The following is a 12,980-nucleotide window of genomic DNA, read 5'->3' on the forward strand; positions in this document are numbered from 1 at the left end:
TGGGTGCTGTCACATTAGATTGAACTGAAGTGATCACACTTGTAAAAGTTCTACCTTTTTGTTCTTCAGAATGGCTGGCAAACCTGTATGAATTTCTTGTTCCCATTTTTCCATAGTAGCAGTGTGGCAGCAGTGAAAATACCATAGATAAGCTGTATAGTTGATTATTTTGCATGGGGTTGTAGGTCGTTCACTGTCCTTCATCTCTTGTCTGACCTCCAGCACCTGGAAAAATGCCCAACTGGGAGAAGCCATGATTGAGAGCCTGGAGGCGCAGGGATTGCAGCTGGCTAAGGAGAGGCAAGAGTATCTGGGTAAGATTAGGGCCACACAGGGATGAGAACGGAAACATTTGCCAGCAAAGTCTCATTAACAGTACACAGTAGAGAATATGGATATTATTGACTTACATTTTTGGATGCCTTTTAAAAATTTTAGTAGGGTATTTAATCCCAATAACAATGTCAAACAATAAAGTCAAACAATGGAATTTTGAAAAATGAAGCAGAGAGATGTATGACAAATCATAACAGAAACTGTGGGAAATCATGGTAAAGTAAATGTATGGGTTACACATAACACTATTAAAAAGTTCTGAATATAGTTTAGTAAATGTTTTATATTTTACTTTGTTTTCAGATAAACTGATGGAGGAGACAGAGGAGCTGTGCTTGCAGAGGGAGCAAAAAGAGGTGATTTTCAATCCGGCAGCCTTATATCCATAACCACACTATTAAACACTAGAACACAGACACTGGGGCTAATATTATCTGTGGAAGAGAGGTGTTTATGAAATTGCAGCCACAGTGCATGTTGTTAACGGAATTTCTGAATCACATTACATGTGAAACATTGCATTTGTATCATATTTCTTAAATTCAGATTAATTCTCTATAAATTCCAAATTGTTTTCTTGTCATTTATTAAAGAATATTTTCAACATGTGTTATCATCTTTATCACAAATACTGTCATGTCAACTGGAATAATAGCTGCAACATTTTGGCGAAACAGTTATGTCAATATTTCAAATAGGTTATTCTCAGTCCTTTGGGTTTATATTAATCCCCGATCCCAAATAATGAATTCTAATTTGAAAGACTAAAGAAGGAAAAAAACCTACATCAATTTTACCAAATTCTTGCACATAATTACTTTTCAGACAGGCTACTCAATCACTGTTATTGTACTTCTGGATCTGACACAGCATGCACTCGTCTTGGTGGGTGAAATGTTGGTGTGAAAAAAAGACTGAGGCACTGCATCCTGATACAGAATTTTGTAGAGCCACTGAACGAAGAGTTATAGGCATTATTTCAACGTGGAAATCAAAATGTAGTTTTCATTCTTGAGTCTGTGAGTACCAAAATGCTGCCGATTTATTACCATGTAGATGACTCAGTGTCAAATTCATGGTTGGAGAAGCAACAATTGATACTGGACATTGCTGCTTTAAAATTTTTTTTTTTTAATATTAGAGAAAGGAGATAATTAATATTTGAACACATATTCATAAGCACACATTATTAAAATATTACTGGTGCTAATATTTGTAATACTGCTACAACTTCTCTGTAACATTACAGCTACTAATGCCAATAATGTTAGTGCTACAGCTGTTGCTGTGCTTCAGGTATCCCTTTAACAGAACACCTCCATATTAAAATAAGAAACCATTAAATTTGTGTAATTGTCAAATTTACACATAGTATTAGGAATGGAAATGTTTGTCCGTACCATGTTTAATGTCTGTTTTTGTCATGTTTGTGTAATTGTATGTGGTAGAGCTCTTTCTGTGTTTACAGATAGAACTGCTGTAATTTCAGCTCATCAGCACATACCACAAGGTATGTGATCGTTATGTGATCACAGCTCCTATCAAAGTTTTTAACTTATCATCTGTATTAACTATTACCATATTACAACAAGATCAAGGCATTTCTAAGTGTCTTGTCAATCAGTCAATCACAGTGGTGCAAAGTTAAGACAAAATCTAATAGTACTGAGGAACAAGTAATAGGTTTATTCCATGCTGAAAAGAGAAGAACGAAAACACAATGTTTCAGCTGTGGAGCCTTCTTCAGGTGTGAGTGGTCTTGGAACAGATCGCTGTGAAGAGACGGAATGCTGGTTTAGTAAGAGAGGGGGGCAAGTGACTCAGGGACGAAGAGAAGGAATGACGAAGAGATCTAGAAAAAGATTTGGAGGAAGGCATAGTGATTTTGCAGCAGATGTACGTTGAAGTTGTTCAGGTACAGTAGGTAGCTGCATCAGCATGCGTAGGCTGCAAAGGAACAAGTAATAGGTTTATAAAGTTTTCTTTCTTCTCTTTTCAGCATGGAATAGACCTATTTCTTGTTCCTTTGCAGCCTATGCATGCTGATGCAGCTACCCACCTAAACTACTTCAACCTATAATAGTACTGAGAGTGTTGCTACTCTCACTGCTCCCATAAAAAAGGTTGTTGCCACTTCTGTAATGCTTATTAACCTACTGATTGGTTGTTAAATTTTAGGAACTGGAGAAACTGAATCAGGCATTGGCTGGGGAGAAGAAGCAGTTTGAGGAGGTGGTGCAGGAGCTACGAGCCGAACAGGAGCAAATCAAACAGTAAGACAGTAACTATCACCTGAGAAAAGCCAGCAGCACACTCCACACATCCCTGACTCACAGCCCGAGAAAAACAGTCAGCAGCACACTTCACAAAACCCTGACACTCTGAGAAACGCAACAAGTTGCATACCTCACACATCCCTTACACACACTCTGAGAAACACAACTCAGACAAAACAGCTTCACACTCCTCACATCACTGAAACTCTTGAGAAATGCAACCAGTAGTACAGTCCACATATTCCTGACACACACACTGGGAAACACAACCAGCAACACCCTTCACATATTCCTGACACACTCTCTTAGGAACACAATCAGTAGTATACTCCACACTTTACAAGTTTGTGACACACTCTTAAAAACACAGTCAGCAGCATACTTTTCACATCCCTGGTACACTGACAAAAACAACCAGCAGAACACTCCAAACCCTCACAACACACTGAGGAACACAATCAGCAGCACACGTCACACATCCCTGACACACAATATGAGAAACACAATCTGAAGTACACTTCTATGGACATTTATTAGCACCATAGAGAAAAATATATCTTGTTTATACGAGATAGTATTCCATTTATATGAGAAAAGTATCTTGTTTATACAAGAAAATCATCACAATTGTATGAGAAAAGTATCTGGTTTATACGAGAAAATTATTGCATTTAAACACAATAGATAGGTTTTTAAAATGTTGCCTACAATGTTACTACTACTTACAGTAACACTATATATTGCATTGTACTGTATATGCAAAAAATTGTTCTGTGCAAAGTAGCATTGACTTTAACAACAGTAGAATATCATCACACTCCTCTTTTTGGAAAAAACAAACAAATTAACTATTGCGTTTAAACACAATAATTTTCTCATATAAACCAGATACTTTTCTTGTATAAACGCAATACTGACTCGTAGAAATTAGAATTTTCTTTTTCTCCATGGAGCTAATAAGCTTCCATACACTTCTCATATTTCTGGCACACACTCTGAGAAACATAACCATCAAAACACTCCACACTTTCCCGACACACACCCTGACAAACAGAACCACCAGCACACTCCACTCATTACTGACACACTCTGAGACCTTCACTAGCAACAGAGCTCACACATTTGTTACACACTGGGGAATACAACCAGCTGCAAACTCAACACATACCTGGAACACTGAGAAAAACAAACAGTAGCACACTTCAGACATCCCTCACAACATACTGAAAAACACAAGCAGCAACCCACTGCACACATTGCTGATGTACACTCTGAGAAATACATGAGCTGCAAACCACTCAAATCCCTGAAACTCAATCAGCAGCAGACTCCTCACATTCCTGATTCATTTAGAAACACAACCAGCAGTGAACTCCATACATTCCTGACACACTCCATATATCCGTGACAACATCCTGGGAAACACAATGAGTAGCAAACTTCACGTATCCCTGACACATGCTTTGAGAAACACAACCTGCTTCACACTCCATACATCCCTCACACACTGGGATACACAACCAGCAACACACTTCACACATTCATCACACACTGTGAAACACAACCAGTTCTGAAGGGTGACATTTAAGAGTACCTTGTTGGACCCTATGTGGCGCTGAGACTGTAGGCAGCTACTTTTTGGTGTCCAAATCCCAAGGGCAAAAGGCAAAAGTTGTAGTCAAGGTAGGAAAGCTAGGTCAGGTATCAGAAGAGTCAGGTCGAGAGTATCCAAATCCAAAACTTGAAGCCGGAGAAAAAACAAGGTCAGGTAGCCAGAAATTAGTTCGATAATAGTAAACGCGCACAAGAGAAAGCCAAAGGTTATTCTCAGTAGTGAGTGGGGACTGAGTGTAGTGAGAAGGTATAAATAGGGAAGAGCATGAGGAGTGACAATTGATTAATTAGTCTGCGGGTGTTGGTGGCGAGAGGTGCACGTAGGAATGTGGTTCGTGACACAAGTAGCATAATCCACACATACCTGACACACACTCTGAGAAACCCAACCAGCTCCACACTGCACACATTGCTGATACATGCTCTGAGAAACAGAACAAGAAGCTCACGCCACAAATCTCTGACACAAACTGAGAAACACAACCAGCTTCAAAATTCAGACATCCCTGACACACAGTGTGAAAAACACAACTACTAACATACTCCACACTTTCCTGACAGACATGGAGAAACACAGCCACCAGCAAAATCCACACATTTGTGCCACATGCTATGAGAAATACAATCAGCAGCACACGCACTATGAGAACAAAAACTATCAAAAACTCCACACATTCCTGACGCACACTCTGAGAAACAGAGCAATCAGCACTATCTGCACACATTACTGATTCATGCACTGAGAAACACAGCCAACAGCAAAATCCAGACTTTGCTCAAAACACATACTGAGAAACGCAACCAACAGCTTAAACCACACATACTGTAACTGGCACTCACTGTATAAATACAACCAGTAGCACACTCCAGACACACGTTGTTGCTTACTCTTCATATTCCTGATACACTGAAAAACACAAATGGCACACTCTGAGAAACAAAACCAGCAGCACACTTAACACAATCTACTCAACTGAGACACATAATCAACAGCACACTCCACACATTCCTCTCACACACTTTGAGAAAGACACTGCACACTGCACTCTTTCCTGACAGACACGGTGCGAAATAAAAACAGCAGCAGACTCCACACATCCCTAACACAAACTCTAAAAATCACAACCAGCAGTACACTCAACACATCCCTGACACACCGAAAAACACAACTAGCATCACATTTCACACATCCAGAGCATACCGAGAAACAGACACAGCACAATCTTCACATCTGTGACATACACTCTGAGAAACACAAACAGCAGCTCACTCCACACATCTCTGACACACTGAGAAGCACAACTAGCTGCACACTCCACACATCTCGAACACTGAGAAACACAACCACTATTACACTCCACACTTCTCTGGTATAAAGTACCCAGTGAAAGATGAGCTGTTGTTACTAGAATTGAACGAGGAAGAGAAGCTGAGACCATTGCAAAGTGTCCACTCCTAATAAATATGGTAAATTTCTGGTGAGAAGTTTACAGACTTTTCCTTTTCTTCTGCTGATGCCCCTTCTTAATGACACTGCAGTGAATTGTCCCCTGATTTAACTATGCTTACTTACTCATTCATAATACTATGCCTTGGTTTTTGTCATACTTTATCACATTTGTCTGTGCTTCACCACATTTTTACAATAATGTTGCTCTTTCCTGCTTTTTTCTACATTATCATTTAATGCAGTAAACCATTTTAAGAAACTAGGTAAGATTACCTAATACTGGTTCAGTCAATCTTAAAGTGTACATGTTATAGCGGTTGAGACGATTTAGGCAAATAGATATATCTACATGGTGTTGATTGTTTAGCCTTCCTTGTGGACTTCCAAAGACATGTAAAGGGAATTTGTTTCAACATGTTGTTTGTTCTCATTTTGAGAAACACATGAAAAAATGTTATTCATTAGTTAGCCTTGCAATCAAAGACAATTGTCTTCCACATTATCTTTTTATTTCTTTTAAGCTGGGAGAAGAAAATGTATTTTTTAAATTTAAAGTAGGAATATTGACTCTGTGGTGGTAAACCATCAGTTTGGTTTTTGTTTTGATGTTGCAGTCATTAAAAACAGGCTTTCTTAGGCTGCCAGATTCACCTGTGCTCACACACATGCCTTAAACTGCAGATTTCAGGTGATGCTGGATTTCACTGTATGGAATATGTCATAAATCATATGCTAGGCCCCTGTCCTCCTTTTTTTCTCTTTTGTGAATTCCCATTTTCGCATGCTAGTAATATAAACAGTTTAGTGCTCCTTCTTTTTCTCTTTAATAAATCTAGCAATGATCTTTGTCTTTGACAGTGAGCTGGATGGAACAGCACAGTCCCTGAAGGGAGTTGAAGCTGAGAAGAAAAAGCTCCAGAGTCTGACGAAGACCCTGCAGAAATCACTGGAGGTAAGAACCCCCCATATGAGCACTGATTCATTTTCACTTGCCAGATTCTAATAAAATGTCAGTTGACAAACATTAGTAGTCACCAGACATTCTTAAATAAAGATACTCATACATTCCTAAAATTCTGTCTTTTAATGAGTCATTGACAACGGGAGTTCAGGTGGGCTCTACAGCCAGGAACTTTGTGTTTTCTTCTTTCTCTTTTCAGCATGGAATAAACCTATTACTTGTTTCATTGACAACAGGAGTTTGGAATGGTGCATCAAGGATGGTGTTGAACCAGCAACATCTTGTCAGGATTTGCAATGTTTTTATCTTAACTGCCGGTTCGCCTAAACTCTACACTTGCAGAAGAAATTTGCTATGTACTATGAACAAGTAGAAGCACTTGTGTATAACTGTTTCATTAGGAACTTTTTCTCAGTGTGGATGTAGTGTGACATGCTTTCTCTCAGGAACTGTCCCAGGAGAAATTGAGGACTCTGGACCTGTTAAACGCTAAAGAGAAGAATGAGCAACTCATTACTCAGGCTGATCTAGATGACCATGGGCATCTCCAGGGTAACTTGCTGCACATTGAAGAGAGGATGAAGAAACTGCTGGAGGAGAAAATGCATGTAGAAGAGAGGTAAGACTAAAAAAAATTGTTTCATAAAACAGCAGTCAATACTGCAAGTTAGGCTTTCAAGCTTCTTCTTACTCAAAATGTTTAATCTGTTAGCACTATTTTATGTTATTTTATATAATACCAATTGCAAGATGTCTAACAACATTGTTTGGAGTCATGATTGAATCAAAGCAGTAAAAGCAGTTGTTGTTTCATACAAATGACAAAGTTCAGGTGTCTGTGAAGCAGAAATCTCTTTATTTCATATGCATATGGAAGTCCGGCTTGCAACCACCGAACTTGAAGTAACTAAAGATAAAAAGCACAACTAGCTGCACACTCCACACATCTCGAACACTGAGAAACACAACCACTATTACACTCCACACTTCTCTGGTATAAAGTACCCAGTGAAATATGAGCTGTTGTAACAGACTTTTCCTTTTCTTCTGCTGGTGCACCTTCTTAATGACACGGCAGTGAATTGTCCCCTGATTTAACTATGCTTACTTACTCATTCATAATACTATGCCTTGGTCTTTGTCATACATTATCACATTTGTCTGTGCTTCACCATGTTTTAACGATAATGTTGCTCTTTCCTGCTTTTTTCTACATTATCATTTAATGCAGTAAACCATTTTAAGAAACTAGGTAAGGTTACCTAATACTGGTTCAGTCAATCTTAAAGTGTACATGTTATAGCGGTTGTGACGAATTAGGCAAATAGATATATCTACATTATGTTGATTGTTTTGCCTTCCCTGTGGACTTCCAAAGACATGTAAAGGGAATTTGTTTCAACATGTTGTTTATTCTCATTTTGAGGAATACATGAAAAAATGTTATTCATTAGTTAACCCTTGCAATCAAAGACAATTGTCTTCCATTTTATCTTTTTACTTCCTTTAAGCTGGAAGAAGAAGATGTATTTTTTAATTTAAAGTAGGAATATTGGTAGTAAACCATCAATTAAAAATAAATATATATTTATATATACTTTAAATAAGTATATATATATTGTAAATAAGTATATATTTTTAAGGACATATACTGATGTCCTTAAAAATTTGATTCTAAGCAAATCATCTTGCATGGGGAGAATGGTGTCCTCTGGCCTGCAAGGCTCTTTCCAAGGCAGTCTGACACGTTTGAATTAGTTTACCATCTCTCTTGCTATTGCATTGCCGACAGTTCTACGAAGGGATGTAGCCTCCGGATAGCATGAGGCATGATCTACAACAACTAATATATATTCATGCCCCCTTGATGTTTTAGGGAGTGGTCTTAGGAGGTTTACAGTGATGTGGGCAAAGAGCTCCTCTTTTACAAGTAGTAGAGGAACATGTAGTCAGGGTTTTGGGGCACTAAGCTGACAGTTGGGACAGCTGAGGCAGTAACACCTGATGTTAGCATACATCCTGGCCAGAAGAATCTTTTTAATACTTGCTCATATGTTTTGTCTTCCCCCAGGTGTCCCCCTAATAAGTATGAGTGGGCAAATTGTAATATTGTCTGTGTTTTTAGGAAAATAGGAGTCTCTCCTGGTTCGTCTGTCTAGCTGATACAACAATAAATGAGTTGGATAGTTTGTGACATCCCTCGATGGGATTTCTGTTGATTTCAACCACTTAAGCCCACAAGGATGGAATAAGGCTGGGTCCGCCATTTGGGCCAAAAGGAAATGTCTTGTCAAGATCCAAATTTCGCAAGTGTCGAGAGGTTTGGTGCGAGAAATGGAAACTCCAATTGTTTAGTGGGCGGTATACTGATGTCCTTAAAAAGCTAATTCTAAGCAAATCATCTATGTCCTTCATGTCCTGTATGAGGTGTCCTCTGGCCTATAAGGCTCTTCGGCGTGTCTAGACCTATGGGTAGGGGAAAAAACTTAAGGGTTAGTGTCTGTATCATTACTCCCTTTCCTCCACATTTACCAACTGTACAAACTACCCTTTTAGCTTTTTCTGACTGCAGAGTGTGGCGGGACGGTCTTGTTTGTCCTCAGGGAATCCTGCCAACTCTGCTTTCCCCAAGGGGACACCCGTGAGCATCTGATTTACTGTAGCTGCTTATATTAAGAGGAACAGTTGCTGCCATTTATGTTATTATTACATGTCCATGTTTCTGTAAAAATGTCAAAATGAGTATGGAACTGCATTTCTTCTTTTCATGGGTCCTCCAGTGGTACTTAATGAATTTTGGGATAAGAAAGTCTCTGCTATGTCACACAGTAGATGAAGCTAACCTTATTTGATAAATACCAAACATAACATCTACTTCGTCATTATTTATTTAAAATAGCACCTAACATTCAATATTTGCTAGCATTCAATAAAGTGCAACATAAATTATGCTTATTCGACCTTAAAATAGTTTCATTCAATGTTAATGGAGTACTTAACCCTATTAAGAAAAGTAAGATTTTATCTAAAACGAAGGGGCTCCTATTCTTTTTGTTTTACAAGAAACACACCTGAGTACATTGGAACACGAGAAATTAAAGAGGATGGGTTTTTCAAAAATGTATTTATCCTCATATAAATCTGGTCATAGGAGGGAGTGGTTATACTGAAACTGTATCTCAAAAGGCATGAAATATGTAATGAAAAATGGAAGGTATGTTACTATAATGTTTCATGACCCTTAAATATATGCCCCCTCTGTAGAGATATTGTTTTTTATAAATAAATGTTTGACTTGTAGAGGTTTGATGGGTTTACTGAGACAATTATTAATTGTAGCAGTAATCACAAGGTTGTATGTTGTGGCTTTTAGAAAATCAATCGCCAGAACAACTAACAATGCACACACACGGGTTCAATACACGAGATACATTTATTAATATAAATTGTGCACCAAACATGTACTAGTCTGCCTGGATACGAGCGGCAGACCTTACTGTGAGGGTTATCAATGTACAAGGTATATAATCTCAAAGAGATGCAAACACAAAGAGATACACAACAGAGAATATATGTCAATATATATCGTTAGGTTAACAAATTGCTAATCAATGTTATTACCCACTGTTACGCTAAACTCGTAAATAAATACATTACTCATGAATTAAATTGATAACAACTTATGTTGAGGTACAATTGAATTCTCGAGACGCAATGTAGAACATGGGGTTTACTTATCCACTGTGTATGGATTTGGAGTTTCCCGGCACGAACACCAAACCAGCTGACAGGCTCTGTTGCAGCCTCTGTTCCAGCGGTTGTCCAATGGGCGTTGTCCCGGCGTCCTCTGGCTACCGGCCAACCAGTCGAGGTGCAGCTCGGAGTAGGACGGGCGGAGGAATCTGACTGCGGCGCGCAGGGCAGTCGTTGCTCCGAGGGGATCTACCAGCAGTCCGGCTGGCTAGTAGAAAGTCTCTATGCACAGAGTGTGATCGCGAGTCCTCACAAGTCACTCTTTTGTCTGGGAAGAAGCTGGTTCGTTCCCGGTCCAGCGCTGCTTCTGAATAAGCTATTCAGGTTGTCGACGAGGGTCCAACTGTAGGCTGCCATAGATCAAGCGGAGCATTCACATTGGTAGAATTCTGAGTACGTACGGGATCCTCGGCCTCGCGCTTAGAACAAAGTCCAAATCCCTTTGCAGACAACAGCAGTTCTCACGTGATTGTCTCTGAGGATGCGCGAAAATGGCCAAGGAGAGCCCCGATCTGAGCTTGAGCTCCCTTTTTGACCAAGATGTGTGCTGATTGGTTGAGAGTTTGGCGGGCATTGGAGACCCACGTGGTATAACCACGCCCTGCCAGTCCCTGATTGGTTGATCAAGGTGAGATATGAGTCACTTACTCTTGACACTTAGGAATGCAGTCCAGATGTCCATTCGGCACTCCCTAGACAGATAGGCGCCAATGGATGACCATTGATCATGATAGCCAGGCTTAGCTAAGTGCATCCCCGTCTGGGAGCTGTCCCTTATCAAAAGAAAACATCTTAAATCAGCCTGCATGAATACTTTCTCTGTGGCTGCACCACAGAGATGGAGGGTGAGATGGGGCCTCATTTAGGAAAGCATACTAACGCTTAATTCTGTCTTATTAAAAAGCATTGCCGCTACAGACTTGATGGCTAATGCACAAGGGATATTGATATATGGAGGTGATTGGAATGTACACCTTAACTCCAGGCTTGACAATATGAATATATCTACTCAGAGGGTTAAATAACTGTATAAAAATTAATTTTACTGATGGATGTAATGGGAATAATAGATCTTTAGAGTTATTTTTATACAAGTCAGTGTGATTATCTGATGATTTTAATTCAGAATGGTGTAAAACCTTCCAAGCTGAATTAATTAATAAAAACTTGCATGCAACTCAATGTTAAGTGAGGGAAAAATGCCCCTCACTTATATACACAGTTCCAGGTTTGGAACAAGGTACAAATTCGGATCATCCTCCTGGTAAGCTACGAGCGGTGGGGTGGTCAACTTCACATGCATGTCCCCCCTCCAGAAGCCAACGTTCGATATAGACTTGAGTCTATAGATATCCTTGCTACTCACAATGGGAAGGTTCAACAGGAAACCTATTTCCTTGGCTTCGGGGTTGACATGTTTGGGAATGGCACTGCCTAGACTGTATGCAAGATGTACTTGCAATGGCTGCACCATCTTGGAAGTGGTTGTCCTCAGTACTTCTTCTACTAAGGACAGTGGAACCAAGTAGGTTGGAATCTGTCCCATGGCTAGGCTAGTTACCGTGGCACTAAGCTCCCTAAGCAGATCCTGCATCAGCATTCTGACATGTTGCACATAAGCATAGTCCCACTGTAACACGTCGACAATTCTGCCCACGGTGTGGAGGGTGTTATTTAACACTGCTGCATGAAGGTTTACTGCTAAAATTGTTCCCTAGGCTTTCCAGCCGCTGTTGCTGTTGATACAGCCTGTCATAAATTTCTGGCATTTCCTTACGTAACCCAGACACCTGCCTTCTCAGGGTGGTCAGGGTGACAGTGTTAGCAGCAAACAGACCCGCTGAAAATAGCGAACCCACGGCGGAGGCCGCAGCAATCAGACCCCCCAAGAACCTTTTGTGGCGGCTGAGGCCTGTCATCTCCTCCTGGGTGACTGTTGCCTTCCTCAGCTGGCGGAGCATGTGTATAGTGTCTAGCTGGGCATGCCATATAGTATCCCCAGTCCACTGTCTACCATGATAGGACACCCTACTGTTCATGTTGATGTGCTTCTGAAACACATCATGTGGGTCCAGCCGTACATACACTCGCTGAGTATATGTTCTGCAATTTGTTAACAACAATCCGGGAGCGTCCTGCAGGACTATGCGGGTAGGAGGACCGGGTTCCACAACTTCAAGGGGCTGTGTCGAGGCGATCCACAGTACTGTCAGGACCAGCAGTGGCAGTTTTAGGATTCCCATTCTGGAACACAGAGGAGGCACATGGTACAGTTCCACTATATTTTTTAATATATTTTCCTAGCAGGACCTACACTACAGTACCTAACTACCTGCAACTACAAAGGGGCACCCCCCTCTTTGATCGGGTTTGGACTTTTAACCCTATTCTGTGTCCTCCGGCACCATTTGAGGTGGGCGATACAACCGGAGGTGGTTGTGATGCACCCACTTGTAGACCAGAGATTGCCTTCCTTTTTCAATCCGAATTCGATAAGGTATCACCGGTCTCGTGGGGTCCTGTCCAACTGGGTAAGAACTTCCGGGCCACCCCTGTGGGTTTGGCAAATTGGAAGTACAGGACCTTGTCT

At 40.3% G+C, this 12,980-nt stretch overlaps 1 protein-coding gene across 1 annotated transcript in view; it reads left to right on the forward strand.

Annotated features, from left to right (window-relative positions):
* The first annotated feature begins 253 nt into the window (after positions 1 to 253).
* plekhd1 (pleckstrin homology and coiled-coil domain containing D1) overlaps positions 254 to 12,980 on the forward strand; it is a 61,102-nt gene continuing 48,375 nt past the window's right edge. Inside the window, exons 1-3 of the mRNA XM_088647345.1 lie at positions 254 to 314; positions 640 to 692; positions 2,515 to 2,609. Coding sequence (XP_088503471.1) covers positions 254 to 314; positions 640 to 692; positions 2,515 to 2,609 — 209 coding nt within the window. The remainder of the gene's footprint in view (positions 315 to 639; positions 693 to 2,514; positions 2,610 to 12,980) is intronic.

This window comes from Lepisosteus platostomus, chromosome 10 (genome assembly GCF_059453375.1).
Source record: "Lepisosteus platostomus isolate fLepPlt1 chromosome 10, fLepPlt1.hap1, whole genome shotgun sequence".
In the NCBI taxonomy this organism is placed as follows: domain Eukaryota; kingdom Metazoa; phylum Chordata; class Actinopteri; order Semionotiformes; family Lepisosteidae; genus Lepisosteus; species Lepisosteus platostomus.